The following is a 20,122-nucleotide window of genomic DNA, read 5'->3' as shown; positions in this document are numbered from 1 at the left end:
CCTGCTGAAAATCCTTGAAGTTCCCCCCCAATTGAATTTTTCCCTAAAATAATTGGTTTGGAACCAATACACACAATTCTCTAACCAAAATGCTCTAGATTACTTGTCATCTTTGGCCACATGGGCCACATTGGAGATATAGATGCAAAATGTCCTATGATATTAGCATGAATGTAATCTTACAAATATGTACTACAACTGATCAGTTAGTCTGGATTATTGGATATGGGTGATGAAAGTAATTATTTCAGATTAACTTCATAAACTATATCACCTCTTGCAGAAAGTATTAACAAATTGCTTGTAATCATGACCTAAAGCAAGTGAATCAGAGCAGACTCCCTTTCATGTACTTTCATATAGACAATACATCTTTAGCATTCCCAGTTAGATACTTTAGCCATATGTTGGTGCTTGGGAACCAGTGAAATTTTCCTCAATAGCATATTTCATCTCATTATTTTATGTGTGCAGGTTAAGAAGTCAGATCTTTCAATATTAATTATTGTATACAGAAACTGAAGGTAATTGACTACATTTTCATACATATTGTTGGAGCATGTAATTATAATCAGAACAGGCCCTAATTTCTCATATTGAACATATATCTAAATAAGGGTCTTTGGTACTTTTAAATAGGCTGCTATAATCATTAGGTAAATACACTGCTTTGATAATGAGCATGCATATGTATTCACCAAACAGCATTTCTCGAATTTACTGTGAAAACATATGTCAATTAAAACACACTCATATCATTGTTCATATAACAGTAACAATAAGACCAAAATCAAAGATTCTTCAAAAATTTTGATGTTACATTCACCACTCTGCCTTTCTCCTATCACTATAAAAATAAAACAAAATCATAAACTGCTCTCCTTTGAGGATCTCAAAACAAACAAAAGCTCTAACTTTCATTATTCCAATAGAATGAAAACTAAAATTTAAATCTGGCTTTTTAAAGTAATGACTTACAATTAAAATTCTTTTTTATCTTGGCTTACCTAAGGCATTCCATACACATGTTTCCAAGGCTTATATTAGTTTGTGGGTGAGGACTGTATGCATAAGGAGTGATATGTCATGATTTCTTTTTGGTATTGATTGGAAATATGATCATTTGTTCTCTTGAAAAATTAAATCATTTTTGAATGTTCAAAGAAACAAGGCTCAATACAACATTTTGTTGATATTTAATATATAAGATTTTCAAGGGCCATAAATGGCAAACAAGAAAATTATAAGCCACATTCTGAATTTTTTTCCATTGAGGTCACCTTTGAGAATTGTGCTACAATCATCCAAAATATATCAGTCCAGATGTACTATGAGCTTTAAAATGAGTATCTCCATAGCTTTTAATATGTTTTTTGAATAATTTGTTTTTTTCAATGCCAGGAAGAACTAAATATGATCTGTGCCTAAATTTGAATTTTCTGGAAGAAAAAAATGAAATTGATTCTTAATTTGTTTCTTAATAAGGGAAAGGGCTTTGACAGCAATTGTTTGATCTCCTGACCAACTAATATCTCCTTGTTAAACTATTTTTTTGGAAATAAATTTCAAGAAATAAAACTATTTTAAAGAACACCCATATATTCTTTACCCAGGTTCATCTATTAATATTTTCTCCCCTTTGCTGTCTTTCTTGATAGATTAATACCATTTTTTTCTGAACTATTTGAGGGTAAGTTGCATTAGTCATAGCCTTTTAACTCTAAATTTTTCATCATGTATCTCCTAAGAATAGGGATATTCTCTTACATAATCACAAATTCATGCCTTTTAATTGAATTTGAACAATAGGAGATAGCTTACCATCTGCAGTTTCATCACCTCCAAAATGCTGTCGGTAGAAGAGCATCAATTCAATATTGTAGCATTTGTAGATGACCACGAGCAGTACAAGGAGGAGAAAGATTGCTCCCAGGCCTCCTGCAAGTTCAATTTTGTAGATTAAATCTGGAACAAATAAAATAAACAGGAAAAGGTAATTAAATCAGCAACACTGAGGAACTTCCCATATTTCTAGTCTCTAAGATGTACAACCCATTCTGTTTTTCTTTACAGAAGATTCTTACTTAATGCAGTAAGTAGATGCATTCTTGATACATTTGTGTAAATCAATTTCTTGTTAAATTAACTCTCTTCTAAATATTTGAAAAAATTTACTGTTGAAAGTGATGTCTATCTGAAAAAGAATAGTCTCTCCCACTTTGTTTTGAACACATATAGACCTCACATGTATACTTTTGCTTTAAGTGTACTTCAGGAAACTATTAGAGCTGTCTTTTACTGGGTTCAGGTCCAATATTTTGTTGTTTCTGTTAAATTATCTTTTGGCTTAGCAAGATTACAATCTAATACTTCTTAGGCCACAGGCCCTATTCTTCTATAGGAGAACAGCATCATAAAATTATTCTCAGAATCAAATAAAATCCAATAAGCCTACAGGATTTAACTGTTTCATTTAACCACAGTAGAACATAATCCAATAGAAGGTAGGCAGGGGAAATTAACTTATCCATTTCCCCTACTTATCTGAATAAATGACTATAATTTGTATGTGATATAATATGCCCAATGGGGCTAAAAGAGAATGAGAAATCTAGGCTAATCACTTGGCCTATTCAGCCAACACCAGGTTACCTGAGGCAGCCTTAGGCTTTTCCAGTGGGGCACCCCTAGAACTCTGAGAGTTGGAACAATTAAATCAACACGTAGTGTAAGGAGACATAGTATATCCTAGGCCCAGGAAATAGTGACTTACATGTAGCTTAATTAGTGATATTAACAAAATCTAGGGTGTATCATCAAAAGAGGGGATAGCATCATGGAATTTAGAGAAAGGGGAAGTCAGAGAAGAATTTAGAATATGAATTCAGCAATGTCCAGAGGAGAAATGCTGAATCTGGAAGACACTAGACCAGAGATATTTTCCACTGTGTGACAGGGAAATTCACTGGTCTCAACATAATACAGATAAAACTATCTTAAAAATTAGCTAAGCTCCCCTTAATCTAATTCCATAATTACCAAGTGATTCTTTTATTATTAATTCAGCTTACCATGTAACTACAAACTGAAAAAGGGAGTGGCATTTTAGTTTGTACATCAGTTGCTTATGAGTTTGCTTGGCATCAATCAGCCCCCCTGGATGGATCAATTCTGGTGTACTGCCAAAATCAAATTGATGACAATGACAGACTGCCATTCTTGAAGGTCTCTTGACAATAAAATCATGAGCCTTTCCCTGGGATTGTCTCTTGTCTCTATATAGGCTTATTGCTCAAGATGAATTAGGCTCAGTATAACAATAAGATTAAGAAAAAAAGATGAACATATATAATATATACTACAAGTAATGTATATTATAGATAAAATTTTCTACCAGTCTACTATCTATTCTCTAAGTAATCCTTTAGGGCAAGAATTGTTGGTCCAAATTCATCACTGAAGAATCTAAGACTCAGTAGTTTAATTCACTTACCCAAGGTCATACACCTAAGAAGTGGCCAAGATGGGACTTGAGCCCAGATATTCTAACTTCATATTTAAGGTTCTTTTTATTACACCACAGTTTTGTAAGCTCCTCTGGAAAGTGACGATGAAATTCCTTCTCCCTCTTCCTCCATAGAACTGTTGGTAATGCTTTTCAAGAACATGTGACCTGCGGTGAATTTTGGATTCTTCTGCCCTTTCAATTCCAAGGAAAGAAGCTAAACTACAATTGACAGGCAGAATGATAGGACCGAGCAGATCTCAGACAGTTTATTGGAGGGTATTGAAGAATTCTGTAGCTATATCAAGACGGAACGAGGGGCTCCTTGGAGTCCAGCATATGAAAAGTTTTAGGTTTTGTAGGGAGATAGAGAGTTTGATATTTTAAAGGAGGTGGAGTAATAGAGAAGATGGTAGTGGCCAGAGACAGCATGGCCAATGAGGAGAGTCACTGAGGAGAAATGTAAGAAATATAAATGTATCCTTTTTCAGTAAGGAGAGAGGGAGAAGGATAGAAAAAAGAAGGGAGTGAAGCTGTTGTGAGGGACAAAATATATTAATAAGGAGCATTATGAGGGGCCACATAATGAGTAGGGATAGGAAATTGGAATCTATCTCTGTCATGCCTACTGCAAGAGGCGGTCATTTGGAAAATTTAGCCACAAAATTCCAGGTAAAAATAATCCTACCTCATATTAGCTCTGCCTCCTGCCCTCCCTATAGAAAATGACTCCCCAGGAACCACTGCCTGCCTCTATGTGGGTGGTAAGGCAGGCTTGCTTATGAGACCTCTGTGGGGCTACAGTATCACAACCTTTGCTTGTTTTCTTACTGTTTTATCAATTATGCATTCTTTTTTTATTCAAAAAAAAGAATATCAAGTGTCTTTATATTTTTTTAACATCTTTATTGGAGTATAATTGCTTTACAATGGTGTGTTAGTTTCTGCTTCATAACAAAGTGAATCAGCCATACATATACATATATCCCCATATCTCCTCCCTCCTGCATCTCCCTCCTACCCTCCCTATCCCACCCCTCTATGTAGTCACAAAGCACCGACCTGATCTCCCTGTGCTATGCGGCTCCTTCCCGCTAGCTTTCGGTTTTACATTTGGTAGTGTATATAAGTCCATGCCACTCTCTCACTTTGTCCCAGCTTACCCTTCCCCCTCCTCCTGTCCTCAAGTCCATTCTCTATGTCTGTGTCTTTATTCCTGTCCTGCCCCTAGGTTCTTCAGAACCATTTTTAAAAAAAATTCCATATATATATATTAGCATACGGTATTTGTTTTTCTAGCCAGTGTTAAATTGACAGGTCAGTTATGATTTTTTTTTGTTTACTCTGAAAACTGAATTCTCTTTGATCTTAGGTCATTGATTGACTTGATTCAACATGTTTTTCCTGTTGTAAAATATTAATTTAATGTTGTAATTTTGTTAACTCTCTGTCTCTGTCTCTCTCCCTCTGTCTCACTCTCTGGTCAGAACAGCATTCAACTGTTTTCAAAGTCACTGAATGGGATTTTTTCCCAGCAATTTCTATGTTATTTACAGAGTAGAGTTGCTATTAGGTAGATGGAAAACTTCAGCAGCAGGAACAATTTGTGCTCCCAAGTAGCAGACACCTTTTTCAGCAGTAAATATATGGAAGAAAACTGTGGTGTGAAAAGTACCTTTGTGGTTTTGGGGTCCATTTTATAAAAATATCTTTGAAAGATATTACCTAATGATGGCTGTTTACATTGAAAACTGTGGACCGAGTCCCTGAGACTCAACCAGTATTCTTTGATTCAGCACAGGCAGTCACATTAAAAGGGAAACATGTATCCTATAATCAGAGGGCAGAATTGCCATCACCCAGTTGACACCTAGCTTTTCTTTTGTCTTCTGTTTTCAACTGCCATTTTCCATCTCAGCAGGATCTATACTTCTAGGGACATTTCCTGACTGAGAAGGTGGAAGTCATTTTATTTGGACTGTGTCGTGTATACGCTTCACAAGGATAGAGATAGCCAGTACAGCAAATATTTATGGGATTGTAACTTTTTCCAGGCACCCAAAGTACAAGTGTAGTTCTTTTTAACCTTCTTAGTTTGAACCCAGCTAGTTCTTCACTTTGAACATGAAGATCAGACAGCATAGAATGGGACAGATAATAGGTGAAGTCAAGGGACTGGAGAGCAGGAAGACTGGAACTGTTCTGAGCTTGCTCATAAGTTGGGAAGCAGGTTAGGAGATCCCACCTGAGGGTCTCCTATACAGGTTGGGGGTTCAGGGTGGGGCAGTAGCACTAGGAATGAAGAGAAAGAGAAAGTCATTGATATGTCTCTGTTTGTGGGAAAGGGAGTATATACGGAGAAGGCATAATTATCAGAATTTTCCTAGCATTAAGTTCAGAGTCTTCGTTCACCAAAAAAAAAAAAGAATGAATTTCTTACTAAAATGTTAGTTGTACTTGTTGGCAAATAGTTCATTGGAGAGTGAGGGCGTAGCAGGTTAGTAAATGAAGGTAGAAGATGCATAGGTAAGAGACATCTTGCTTTGAGAATGCCTGACCCTGTTAATTGCATATATTAGACATGAGTTTTCATTTTACGAAAGGCCTTTTCACTTTGTGAAAGGATTCATGAAATGTTTCTTCTCTATAATGATCAATGATTATGGCATTTTTGATATTTGACTTATAGATCATCAGGAAGTTATTGTTCCATAAAACGAGCCATACTCATATTCCAGGTGGAAATCCTGTGGCTACTGATGCCAGGCTATGTTGTGATAAAGCCTGAAAGGTTCAACTCCAAAGGAAATAACTGAAATTTTGCAATACAAGCCAGAGTTCAGTCTGATTTAATATGTTGGATCAGGACCATAGGGCTTCTTGTTCTTTTCTGGACCTCTACCATATTGTCGATAGCTCCTAAAGAAAATGGAGTAAGGGAAGATGAACTGCATCCTTTTGCAAAGCACAGTGAAAAAATTTAAATGCTACCTAAAACAGAGAGTACAAACTGGTATACAGTGGGCCAGAAAAAAGGTTTTTGTTGGTCTATATGTTTCCCAAAAAGTAGATACTAATATTTTAAAATAAAAATATTGCATATCCAGACTTTCAACTTCACTTGAAAACCTTGAAGCTCTCATATCCTTAGGTTCACATTTGAGCAAGCATGGCAATTATCTAGAAAAGAATAGTGACTGCCCTTTAAAGCAAGGCATGTTTCCTCTAGCCTGTGTTTAATATCCAGCCCTCTTTTTCTTTTAATTTCAATATCTACCTGGCTATTAATGTCTATGAGTTTTTATCCCCCAATCTGGAAACTGAATGTTTTGAAAAGAGAAATGCATTCAGATAACCCAGAAAAGACACTAGTCAAGGCAAGATCTCAGGGAAATCCTCTCTTTACCAATCCCCGTTACCCATCCTCTATCCTATTTCACCTGTCCTCTAGGAGGACCATTTTCGTCCAACAAATGTTTTTGAGCACTTACTATATTCTATGTGCTAGGGATACAGCAGTAAATAAGGCAGGAGAGAGTCCCTGTTCTTATGAAGTTTACATCCTAGTGTGTGTGTGTGTGGGGGGGGGAGACAAGAAGAAAACAAGCATGTAATATGATATCAGATAGTAGTAAATACAATAAACAGAAATAGAGCCAAGTGAGAGGGAAAAGAAGGTGATGGGTAGTCCATCGATGGATGAATGGATCCAGAAAATATGGCATATATACACAATGGAATATTATTCAGCCTTAAAAGAGGAGATTCTGTCATTTGCTACAACATGGATGAACCTATAGGGCATTATGCTAAGTGAAATAAGCCAGAGAGAGAAAGATAAATATTATAGTGCATGGTATCACTTATATGTGGAATCTTAAAAAAAAAGCTGAAGTCACAGAAACAGAGAGGAGAAAAGTGGTTGTCAGGGGATGGACGGTGGGAGAGGAAATAGGGAGAGGTTAGTAAAAGGGTACAAACTTTCAGGCAGATGAATCTGGTCTGAGGATCTAATGTATAATCTGGTGACAGTAGTGGATAACACTGTACTATATAACTGAAATTTGCTGAGAAGGTACAACTTAAATGTTCTTACACACACAGAAATAAAATGTAGATGTGTGAGGTGATTGATGTGTTAATTAACTCAATGTGGGGAGACATTTCACAATGTACACATATATCAAATCATCACGTTGTACACTTAATATATCTATATATCATACAATTTTATTTGTCAGTTTTACCTCAATAAAGCCAAAATTTTTTTTAAAAAAGTGATTGGGTAGTACTATTTTATAAAAAGTGGCCAGGGAAAGGCCTATTGAGTAGGTAATATTTAAGCAGGGACCTGTATGAAAAGAGGGAATGAGTCATGGGAACAGCTAGGGGAAACAGCAGTGTTTCAGGCAGAGGAAATAGCAAGTGCAAAGATCATGAGCCAGGACTGTGCTCGGTGAGCGTGAGAAATAGAAAGGAGGCTAGTGTGTGCAAGGTTTGAGGCAGATTGTGGTAGAAAATGAGATCATAAATGTCTTGAAGGCCATGGCAAAGATTTGGGGTTTCATTCTAACTGTAACAGTGAGGGTTCTGTAATTGGATGGTTCTAATTAGGGAAATAATATGATCTGACCTAGATATTAAAAGGATCACTCCAGATGCTGTGATGAGAATAGACTGTGAGGGGACAAGGGGGAAGCAGGGAGACCGTTCACGGGGCTATTGCAGTGATCCAGGCAATTGATGCTGGTGGCTTAGACTCAGATGATAACAGTGAAGATGGGGAAAGTGCTCAGAGTACATATGTTTTAAAAGTAGAACCATGGAATTTGCTGGTAGACTAGATATAGAGTATGAGCAGAGAAAAGAAGAAGTCAATGATGACTCCAAGGATTTTGGGCCTGAGCAACTGGGAGGATGGTGATGGAGATGAAGAAGGCAACTGGAGGATCAAGTTTATAGGGAGGAGAAATCAGGAATCCTGTGTGGGACAAGTGAAGCTTGATATGCCTGCTAGATATGTCTACTAGTGGAGTTTTTGAATAGTTGCTGAATAGGCAGTTAGGAATACAACTCTGGAGTTTAGGCGAGAAGTCCAAGCTAGAGATATAAATTTGGGAGATGTCAGCATATAAATCGTAAGCAAAACTGAGGTGGAGATGGAATTGAAATCATCTAGGGAGTGAGGGAGAAAAGGGGACCTGAACCCTGGGGAACTCTAATATTTAATGATTAGGAAGATGAGAATTAATATTCGCAGTTATTCATGATTTAGACACATTTCCTTACAGAAGCCATGGGAGGCAGCAATTTTGCAGCGTACCTTGGTTTCTAGTGTCAGATTATTAGAAATTTGAAGGGCTGCTAGTGGTTGCTTTACTTATTAAAGGGAAATGGATTTATTTTAAAACTCAAGGCTATTTCTGTCTCTACTGACTGACTATATGGTAAGACCCCCATTATTTTTCCTCAGAGCAGGCTTTTAATTGTAACACCATACACATTTTGTGCAATTTTTTGTTTCATGTTTGAGCTTTGTCTTTCTTTGCAACCTCACTGCCCTGAAGACTATAAGCCCCCCACAGACTTGGAGATGACTATTCCCTAGTACCTAACACGATGCTTGCTATACATGATCCTCAATAATAAAAGAGAACATTATTCATTTATTAACCAGAATGAGTTCTAAGTGCCTATTAGTGGCCAGACACTGCCCAAGTTGCTGAGGATACAGAGGTGCAGCAGAGTCTGGCTTGGAGGATCTCTAAGCCTAAAATAAGACTGAGATGGACAGGAACAAAGCGATCCTTGCAAGAAGGTATCTGGACATAATCAATGTCTGCCCTTCAAGTAGGTGGACAAGTGGTTGCTTAGTGGATACAAGTTATCCAAATTCCATTTAATAACAAATCTTGTTTGAGCATGGTATATTTCACACCATATCATTATTATTTGAACCTCAAAGTGACTCTACAAGGTAGGTATTTTTACCCCTATTTTATAGATGAGGAAACTAAAGTTTAGGATGTCTAATCAGACAAGTTAGTCCTACTGAAGTAGGTAGCCAAGGCAGTGGCTGAACGGGCATCTCCTGAAGCAGGGTCTCCGAGTTTCACGTTCTATATTAGACTCGCCTATACTTAAATACTCCATTATTTTAAGTTGAAATCAAGTCCAACAGAGTAAGAAATGGTGCTAGAGAGATAAAAGCATTATTCTCAGAATAATGACATTTCCCTGCTTCTCCTAGAACTGCTGGTCAAGGTTATATATTAGGCCTGGTTGGAAAACAGAAATTCCATCTTGGCTACAAGGTACAACTAGTGACCTTGCTGATTGAATCTGTTCTAGCTCTATAGCCTAGACAAAAAGAACACTGATTGAGAACATTTGTTCTGTTACATTTACAAAACCTTTGCCAGATGCACACATACAGAAAGTATTTAGCCTTTTGCAGTAATCAGGAGTTGTTTCAGGGTAAGAGCCAATCTCAGAAGTTGCTCCAGCAGCTGGGATTGTTGTTCCTATGTCTGCTTTTATCTCTATTTGTAAATTTATAGTTTCTTTTCTTTGCTCATTATATACAATTTCCACCCCATATGGAATCAACTCTAGAGAGGGATCTACATAAATGCCAAAGTATTTAAAAATATATGCACCTGCTGAAGGCCTTAAACACCAGGTCATATCATGAAATATTGTTCATGATCTTTATTATAATAATTGTAAATATTATATGATACTATCTATTATTTTTATTTGTATTTTAGTCAGGGAATAAAGAAGTGATTTTGTTTCTCATCCAGTAGTAAAACACCTATTATTTAATTTAAGCAATATAGGACGAAGTGAAATATAGAGAAAATGTTGAATATAAATGCCTATCAAATTTTATGTAACACTTATAACCAAGGTATATTTCATCTCACTGGATTTAACAAATAACAACATTTCATTTCATTTATCCACTTCCTAATGGTATGGAAGATCATAGGAATTTTATGCTAATATCCACAGCAAGAGAGAGATATTTCCTTAAAAAGACAAACTGTTTAATAGACATTTATACTAAATGATAAAATCAGGCCAGGAAACATACCTAACTTCAATAGTTACTTGATAGGTAAACAAACTATAGTAACAGTTATTTAAAAAAATACCCTTTTTACGCAGCAGAACACTTGCATGTTTTCGTCCATTTCGGTTTTCCACATGGCAGGTATAATTTGCCAAGTCAGCCTCCACCACTGAATCAAAGATGAGTGCCAACTCAACTTCTTTTTCTCCAAGATGCTCTTTGAGGAGCCTGAAATAAAGGAAAGTATTCTTGGCTGAATTGGTTTGATTTGGGCAGAGCCCAGCCATGCAAGGACTAAAGACAGTTACGTAGCTTACTAAGGTCTCCAGTGGGCTGGAGAGTCCTGATGGGGTGTATGTGCAGAAACTTGGAAAAGAAAACACAAAAAGTGACTCTTAATGCAAAGATCAGATGGAAAAGGAAAAAAGTGAGGAATTCACTCAGCAAAAAGAAATATTATCATGCCACTAGGCTTTGATAAATGAAGCCAATATGATTTGTGTGGCAAACAGGAGGAGACGTTGGACTCCATATTCTAAGCTGAGCTTATGAAAACAAATTGGATTTTTGCAACACGGCATGAAGGGAAAAATGTCTGTAGAAATGTAGAGTTTATGTCAGAGGCTGGAGTTTTGATAACAGGGGGTAGGATGGTAAAGAAATGGGCCTTGAAAATGACTGCCTTATGAGAATTAAACTAAGGGTGTTTAGTGGCCTTTTATCCCCAAATATCGGTGAGAAGCCTGTTCTCTACTTTCTCCTGCCTTCTGTCCAATGCAGCTATATACCCCTAATCCTCCAATGACCTACCATGGCCCTGCTTTCTCCCAACATTGCTCGCCATTTGTCTTTCTCCTTCCTTCCACACCCTCCCATGCCACTAGGAGGAACTGCCCTATGTGACATTTTCTCATAGTGCTGCCTTTTGCTTTCTCGAGTGAAGTTGCAAAGGTTCTTGAATGGCCAGTAACAGTTGTTCTTCAAAGAGGAGCTGAGTTGCCAGGAACCTTTCCTGAGGAGCGTGCCTCTTGTTTCTCTGGAGAGTTATATTCTTGCCAATGGCCAGCTGCCTCCTGGGTGAGGTGAAAGTAGGTACACTGCCTACTTTTACTTTCTAACTCCTGGTTTTGACCAAAGAAAGAGCAAATTGTGAGTCTAAATAGTGGAAAGCCTGCTGTTAAGTTCTGGGGTGAGGTTGTTAAATACATGAATTTGCAAGATGGAACATTTGGGGCATTTAAAGTAATTCTCATCTCCCTTTTGACACCTGGTTAGGAAGGCAGAGAAGAACATTCAGATTTACTGGCATTTAGCATAAAGTTGGAAAAGACAACTGTACTCAGAGAAAACTGGGTTATAAATATGGGCCTCCCACTTACAAGCTCAAGCTGTATTCTTACAAAGTAATTAACTCAATGGCACCTTAATATAACTCATCTTTAAGTTGGGAAAAATACCTGCCATACTTAACTTTGTTGTGGGGGTAAAATGGGTAAAATGATTTCGAGATTAAATGGCATATGCAAATGCAAATGAATGTTATTAAACACCAACATTTCATTATCCAAAGGTGAACTATTTATAAATTTTGGCTCCTCGAAACATATTTGTATTTATACTTATTGATATTTCAATTTGGTTTGGATTAATCTCTTCTGGCTCCCCTTTAAGAGAAGGAAAGACTTAAAGTTGGGTTGGTGAGAGGGAATTCTTAGAATCTGAGAATCTCCCATACTGAAATCCTAAACCCAGATTATATCCCAAATAGAGATGCTTTTAAAATTAACCCTACTTCTGTTACCTTCCAATAATATACATATCAGAGAGTTGACAATACTGGCATTGGTAACTTGAGTAAGTCTCTTTAGTATAAGAATTTTCTTAACCATATTTCACTGGTAGTCTATTCATTTTTTTCTTCCTGGCTAAACTTGCAGTTTTCCTCTCTTTCTCCTCTCCCAACACACACCTAAACAAGGAAAAATGGGAATTTACTGTCCTAATGGTTTATATTGAATTTTACTCTATTTTCCCCCTGCTATGTGTATATCACACTATACTCAATTCTTTTAGTTCTGTGTGACCTGCTATGGGATAACCCCCTTTAGGCCAGAAGCTGCTTAAGCACCACAAATTAAGTTTGATTTAAAGCTTCACATGTAGGGCAGCCACAGCCTTTGCCAGGCATAAGGCAGAAAGCTGATCCTGTCCCTCCAGACAAAGCCTTTCCCTCTTCATTTCTAATGCAGTTTCCAAAAACAGCTCTTCACAGGCTGCAGAAAGAATCTGGAGAGAGGATTTGAAAAATGATCCTTCATCTATTAATATATATGAGGTGTCCTAATTATCAGCTCTTGAAAATCTAGAGGAGACCTGCTTTTTTGTAATTAAAGAGCAAATTGGTGTTTATGTCTATAAATCATTCTGCAGAGCAGTCACAATTTCCTAGCAAATATTGATATGTAACAATCTATCAATTATTCTTTGTCATTCCCCTGAGTGCCTGGCTCTGGGATAGGTATTTGGTGTAAGAGCAGTATAAGCACTAAAAGACCAGGTGCCTGCTCCCAGTAAGCATTAAAATTTAAACAGGGAGACAAAATCTACACAGCTGAAAAAATTATAGGCGGAATGAAGTAAAACAGGATGGTACAGTCATTCTTACAATGAAATTTCATAAAAGGGAGAGATTATTATTTACTAAATTAGCTGGAGAAGGCTTGAGAAGACTCTGCCTAAACAAAAGGAAGAAGGAAGTGTTTTCTAGGAGGGAAGATAGGAACAGGTTTTTGCAAAATGTTTGAAAGAGAGACACAGAAGGGACTGGTTTTGGATTGGAGGATACAAATAAGGGGGTCTTGGGATATACTTCAAATAACTTCAGAAGTATCTCATTCCAAGGATTAATATTGAAGGCAAGTTATAGGCAACAGTGAACACTGGCAAAATAAAAAATACTAAATTCAGGTGACAGAAATCACTAGTTTCAAAAAGTTTTATTGTTAAGACCTATTATTAAAAAGTAATACTAGAAAATGTTTAGAAGTTGTCACTCTCATCCTTACAAGAGAAAAAGCAAACAAAATAAAAGTCAACAACTTTTCGTAGATCCATCAGAGAATTGAGGTCACAGGGCAAACTCCTGCCCCCTAAATTTGAGATAGCTAGACAAATACTGAGAATCACAGTGTACCAGGAGCAGAAACCCAGGAGCAGGAATCAGTATGAATGAAAACAGTTAAAATGTAATTGATGAGTCACTGTAGGCCCAATATGGACTAGATTGAGAGTTAAAAAAAAAAAAACTCCATGGGATCTAATCTTAGGGGTGCCCCGTACTTTCATGAGTTTTGCTTCCAAGACCCTGTCCAGAGTTTCAGGGTGAAGATCAGAGAATCCTTTATGCTTTTGGCACAGGAAGGGGAAAAGCAACTATCTTGAAATGAGCCCAGAGCACTCTTTCTTCTTAACAAAGGCATGCCCTCAAGTGAAACTCTTTAGCAGAACCTAAATTACTTGGGTTTTACCGAAACTGGGGGAAAATATCCAACTCCAGCATCCTCAAGCCTTCCTGTCTCATCTAAGAAAAGGAGGAAAGCTGAGGAATACTTGTAAAGGTCACAGCCTGAAGATACAGATTCATTGAAAGACTAAGACTTTACCATAGGATTGTAGTATACTTACCACCACACCAATCAAGCTCCTGTATGATTACAAAGGTTTTCAGCTGAAAAACCTGCAAAGCTCAGACCCTATTTAAGAAGCAGTCTCTAGGAAAACTGAAAGAAACAGTGGAGACATAAACAAGTACACTATAGGAAATTTTAGCCTCTTACACCTACGACTACAGAAAACAGTAAACACAGCCTAATTCCTAGCCACATAAACATAAAATCTCACAATAAAGACCTATTTACTTCAGTTTCTTTTATCTGATACATCACATTTGGCTTTCAATCAAGAAATGATAAGGCATGTTAAAAAGAAAAAAAGTCTGAAAAGACAATGCAAGTGTCAGAACCATATTCAGGTATGGCAGAGAATTATCAGAATGGGAATATAAAATAACCATTATTAATATGTTAAAGGCTCAAATGGAAAAAGTGAACAACATAAATCAATAGCTTGGTAGCATAACCAGAGAGATGGAAATTCTAAGAAAGGCTTAGAAGGAAATGCTAGAAATAAAAACACTGTAATAGAAATAAAGAGTGGCTTTCATGGGCCATTAACAGACTGGATGTGGCCAAAGAATCAGTGATCCTGAAGACAATCAACAGAAATTTCCTAAATTGAAACACAAAGAGAAAAAAGCATGGCAAAAAAGGGACAAAACATTGAACACCTGAGGTATAACTACAAAAGGCATAACATACATTTAATCTAAATACCAAAAGAAGAAAGAGAAAGGAACAATAGAAATATATGAAGTAATAATAACTGAGAATTTTCCAAAGATACCAGACCACAGATGCAGAAGTTCAGAGAATACCAAGCAGAGCAAAAATTAGAAAAGTTACACCTTGATGCATCATATTCTAACTGTATAAAGTGAAAAAATGAGAGAAAATATTAAAAGAATTCAGAGGAAAAAACTTACCTATAGAGGAATAAGAATAAGAAATACATCAGACTTCTCTTTAGAAACTATGTAAGCAAGAAGAGAGTGGAGTGAAATATTGAAAGTGTTGAAAGAAAATTACTACCAACCTAGAATACTGTATCCATTTATCCTTCAAATGTGAAGGAAAAATAAAGACTTTTTCAGACAAATAAAAACTGAGGGAATTTGTTGTCAGTAGACCTGTCTTGCAAGAAATGTTAAAAGAACCTCTTAAGAGAAAATGAAAATGATATAGGTCAGAAATTTGGGTCTACATAATGAAAGGAAGAGTGTTAGGGAAGGAATAAATAAAGATAAAATATTTTATTTTTCCTATTCATAATTGATCTAACTGGTAACAGTTTGCTTAAAATAATAATAACAATAAAAGCAGTTATAAGAAGTTCTGAGGATCTAATATACAGCATGGTGACTATAGTTAGTAATGTGTATTGTATACATGAATGTTGCTGAGATTAGATCTTAAGCATTCTCACCACATTAATAAAAGAGTTAACTATGTTAACTATGTGAGCTTAACTATTATAATGGTATATGTCAATTATACCTCAATAAAATAAAATGAGAGTGAAAATGTAACCTGCAGAATGGGAGAAAATATTTGCAAACCATATATCTGATAACGGGTTAATATCCGTTGGCAAGAATGTGGAGAAAAGGGAACACCGTATACTAATCGTGGGAATGCAATTTGGTGCAGCCATTGTGGAAAAGAGTACAGAGATTCCTCCAAAAACTAAAAATGGAACTACCATATGATCCAGCAATCCCACTTCTGGGTATATATCAAAGGAAATGAAATCAAGATCTCAAAAAGATATTTGTACTCTCATGCTCAATTTAGCATTATTCATAATAGGCAAGATGTGGAAACAACTTGTGTCCATCAGTAGATGAATGGAAAAAGAATATATGGTTTATGTGTACAATGAAATATTATTCAGTCTCAGAAAAGAAAAGAAAATCTTGCAATTTATAACAACATAGGGGAACCTGGAGAATACTAAGTCAAATAAGTCAGACAAAGAATGAAAAATACTGTATAATATTACTTATATATGAATTCTAGACAAGCCAAACTAATACTGACAGAATGATGGTTACCAGGAGCTGGAGGGTGGAAGAAATAGGGAGACGCTGGTTGGTAGATGAAATGGGGAATTGCTGGTCAAAGAGTACAAACTTTCAGTTGTAAGATAATAAGTTCTGGAAACCTAATGTCCAGCATGGTGACTATAGTTAACAATACTGTACTGTACCCTTGAAATTTGAGAGGAGAGTAAATCTCAAGTGTTTTCACCATACACACACAAAAATGATAACTGTGTGGTGATGGATATGTTAATTAGTTGATTGTGGTAATCATTTCACAATGTATACATATACCAAAACATCACATTGTATACCTTAAATATATATAATTTTTATTTGTCAATCATACTTCAATAAAGATGGAATTTTTTAAAAATCAAAAATGAAATACAGCAAAGAGATTGGATTCCCCCCAAAATAAAAAATAAATAAAATAAAATAAAATAAAATAAAATAAAATGAAAGCTTGTAATTCTTGGAACATATGGTAGTTCTATTTTTAGTTTTTTGAGGAACTTCCATACTGTTTTCTACAGTGGCTGTACCAATTTACAATCCCACCAGCAGTGTACTAGGGTACCCTTTTCTCCACATCCTCTCCAACATTTGTTACTTGTGTTCTTTTTGATGAGAACCATTCTGACAGGTGTGAGGTGATCTCTCATTTTGGTTTTGATTTGCATTTCCCTGATGATTAGCGATGTTTAGCATCTTTTCATGTGCCTGTTGGCCTTCTGCATTTCCTCTTTGGAAAAATGTTTATTCAGGTCTTCTACTCATTTTTAATTGAGTTCTTTTTTTTTTGATGTTGAATTGTATGTGCTGTTCCAGTTACCATTAACTGTAAGTAGTCCCTTAAACCAAATTGAATCCTCCTTTGATGACTAGGTATCTTGCAAGTCTCTGGGTCTTTATTCTGAGTATGAGTAATCATTATCCAGGAATAATGATTGAGAACATCAATAATAGGAGATAGTTTTTAAAAACCCTCTTAAGGAAACAAAATCTTTATTTTAGTGTCATTTGCTTTTTAAAAAAATTCCTGTTAAAGCCTTATTAGTAAAAGACCAGGATCAAGCCCGTAGGCTGACACAATCAGATTTGTTGACTGAATACACTGTGGAAGGAACGCTCCAGAGGAACTGTGGATTGTTTCTTGATTGAAAAGAAGAAAAAAGCATGTTTTGTAACATTTGGGTTCCCACTAAAGATTCTGAGGATGGTGTAAAGAAGCAGACATAAGTTCTGGATTGATTGCAACTTCTGAGGCAGTTGGTGGTATGGGGGGAGGATTGACTAGGAATTGTGTACTGTCTGAGGTGGAGGTGGTTTACTAATTGGGTATTCCCAGTAATATGAAAATAGCAAAGCAGGTCTGGGCATCACTGGTAAGAAAGCAGTAGTCACTCCAAAGAGGTGGGGGTCATTATGGCATTATACAACTGCTGCATGACCTTGGAAGAAACAGTATTTTCTGTTAACTTTGCAGCTGGTTTTATCTATCTGTCCTCCCAGCCTGATTAATAGCTGGGCTTCTTATTCCCAGTCCCAACTGATTTTTTACTCTTTCAGTCCTTGGCAGGTTTTGACTCTCTATATCCTAAATTTGGACTACAACAGATCATTCTGAGAATTGATGATTCTTGCTAGCTGTGTTCTGATAAAGTCAATGTAGCTCCACTGAAACTGTGAATCAACTGCCCAAGGACAGCTCTTCCTCAGTCACTAAACCTCAGATTTTTTAATCTGTAAAATAAACTGATATGATTTATCTCAGATGGTTATCATAAAAATCCAATGTAATTTAGGATGTCAAAATGTTTTTGCAATGTACTGTGTAGCATAGAAACATGGAGGAATTATTATTATTTACTAACTATAGTTGCTTGTCTCGAGCAGCTTACAATAGAAAACACCATATTTGAGACTAGGCATCTATAATCTGCTCAGTAAATAGAGATAACAAATATGTCTTAGGTAGCCTTTAAATATTTTATGCATACGTCAAGGCTAAGACCCACTGTGGAAGTGGAACTGTGGATAGTAGAGTCACCACTCCTCCAAAAATCATCCTTCAGATAAATGGTCATTAAGGTTGCCCTTAGGTAAAACTATGCTGCTTATGAAGTTTACTTTTCCATTGAAGCCTCCTTATGACTTATAATATCTACACTTACATATATATATATGATGAGTTTTGAAAATTATTTAAGTCAGTGCAAAGTGATCAATCAATATTCCTCCTTCCAGTGGGATGACCTGAGAGTGGGAGAAAACAAGAGATGATGTGTGTGTTGGGGGATTGTTTTGTTATGTTTTTTAGTTCAATTTTGGGGCAGCCAGAGCAGGTTGGGTGTTTCAAGGCACTGAAAAAGCATTGTGGGAAGCTGCCAAAACAGAGCTCATCATTTTGCCTTGGGCTTCCTGGGGAAAAATTAATATTCCCAGCTCCATATTATTTGTTTAAATTGGTGAGATATTAATAGGTTATTTTGGATCTTTAACATAGACTCACCCTATTTTAAGAATAAAATCTTTTCATACCTGTATCACATTCCCTTCTTTGTTAAGAGCATTTCACTTACTCAAGAAAGGTATGTTAAGGTAAAGGGATGGAAGCAAGGCTGGAAAGTGGTAGAAGCAGGAGTGAAAAAAACAAAACTTACAAGCGAACAAAGCCCATATTCAACTTGTAGCCTTTTAGGAATTGAAAGTAAATTAAATTATTTGCATTTTAAGAAGCTTGTCTGAAAAGCCTTAAGATAAATTGAATATGTTTTTCAGGTCAAGAATTATACAAGATTTGGTAAACTTGCTTTATGGTATTGGCTGGGGAAAAACATTAGCTATTGATAGGGAGATTTGTAAAGTGAGATTTATAATCGAAAATTACTCTCCATTGGGGCAAAGCAATTGCACTGAAATTCATGCAGTCTCCATCGACTATCAGATGCAATTCACAACCCTGCAGGGAAGCTTAAGGACTATTATTTCTTGTTTAATAGGATTAGTTCAGTTTCTCTGGCATTTTTTATTAACACTGTGAAATATGTACCTCACTGTAATTTTTAAAAAAATTCTCAAGCCTCTGTTAAGATTAATTAAAAGGAAGGTCTGTAAAGGTGTGGAACTGGGTTGGTCTTGCTAGAATGCTCATACCCAAAGACTACTCCTGTTCATGAACTCTCTTACCCCACTTTGCAAGCCGTTCCCACTAAGTTTAAACAGAGGGACAGAAATTAGGAAGTCCTCTCCTAATGACAGTTTCCACTGGGTCTTCTCCAAATAATAATTTGACTTCTCTGAATAGACATGGTAGAGCTTGTAGAGAGCAGCTTGTTGCAAGGACTTTAAAATGGTAGATAAAAATAACCAGATTTGCACAACTGTAGCTTATGCTATACTGCACATGCAAAATTCCCTTAACATCCCCACAGATGACATCTTTTGGAGTCAGTGGAAACGCTGCGATCCAGTTGTATGGGATAGGCTGGCAGTTGTGATTGGATGCTACATTTAGGTTCAAATTTCCTTAGGGCTCAGTCTCTTAGAAACATCATGGACTTTGGTAGGGCTATGCCAAATTTCTGCCTAAAGGGAGATAAAGGAGAATCTGTATGCCCAGAGTGGAGTTTGAGTACTTTGGCAGCAGGTTGCAAGTAAGGAGATACAATGAACCATGGTGGTCAAAGTAACCCAGAGAACAAACAAATAAGAACTCCAAAGCCCTGGTCAGGATTCGATCAAATCTGCTAGTCAAACTGCAAGGGGGGCTTCCCTGGTGGCGCAGTGATTGGGAGTCCGCCTGCCGATGCGGGGAACG

At 36.5% G+C, this 20,122-nt stretch overlaps 1 protein-coding gene across 1 annotated transcript in view; it reads right to left on the bottom strand.

Moving 5' to 3' along the window:
* IL1RAPL2 (interleukin 1 receptor accessory protein like 2) overlaps positions 1 to 20,122 on the bottom strand; it is a 285,204-nt gene that overhangs the window by 16,206 nt on the left and 248,876 nt on the right. Inside the window, exons 3-4 of the mRNA XM_007462427.1 lie at positions 10,666 to 10,811; positions 1,822 to 1,965 (exon numbers count right to left, since the gene is read on the bottom strand). Of these exons, the coding sequence (XP_007462489.1) occupies positions 1,822 to 1,965; positions 10,666 to 10,811 (290 nt within the window). The remainder of the gene's footprint in view (positions 1 to 1,821; positions 1,966 to 10,665; positions 10,812 to 20,122) is intronic.

The sequence above is a fragment of the Lipotes vexillifer genome, unplaced genomic scaffold (assembly GCF_000442215.2).
Source record: "Lipotes vexillifer unplaced genomic scaffold, Lipotes_vexillifer_v1.1 scaffold345, whole genome shotgun sequence".
In the NCBI taxonomy this organism is placed as follows: Eukaryota; Metazoa; Chordata; class Mammalia; order Artiodactyla; family Lipotidae; genus Lipotes; species Lipotes vexillifer.
The sequence above is the reverse complement of the archived record's forward strand: the minus strand, read 5'-3'. Positions and strand labels throughout refer to the sequence as shown.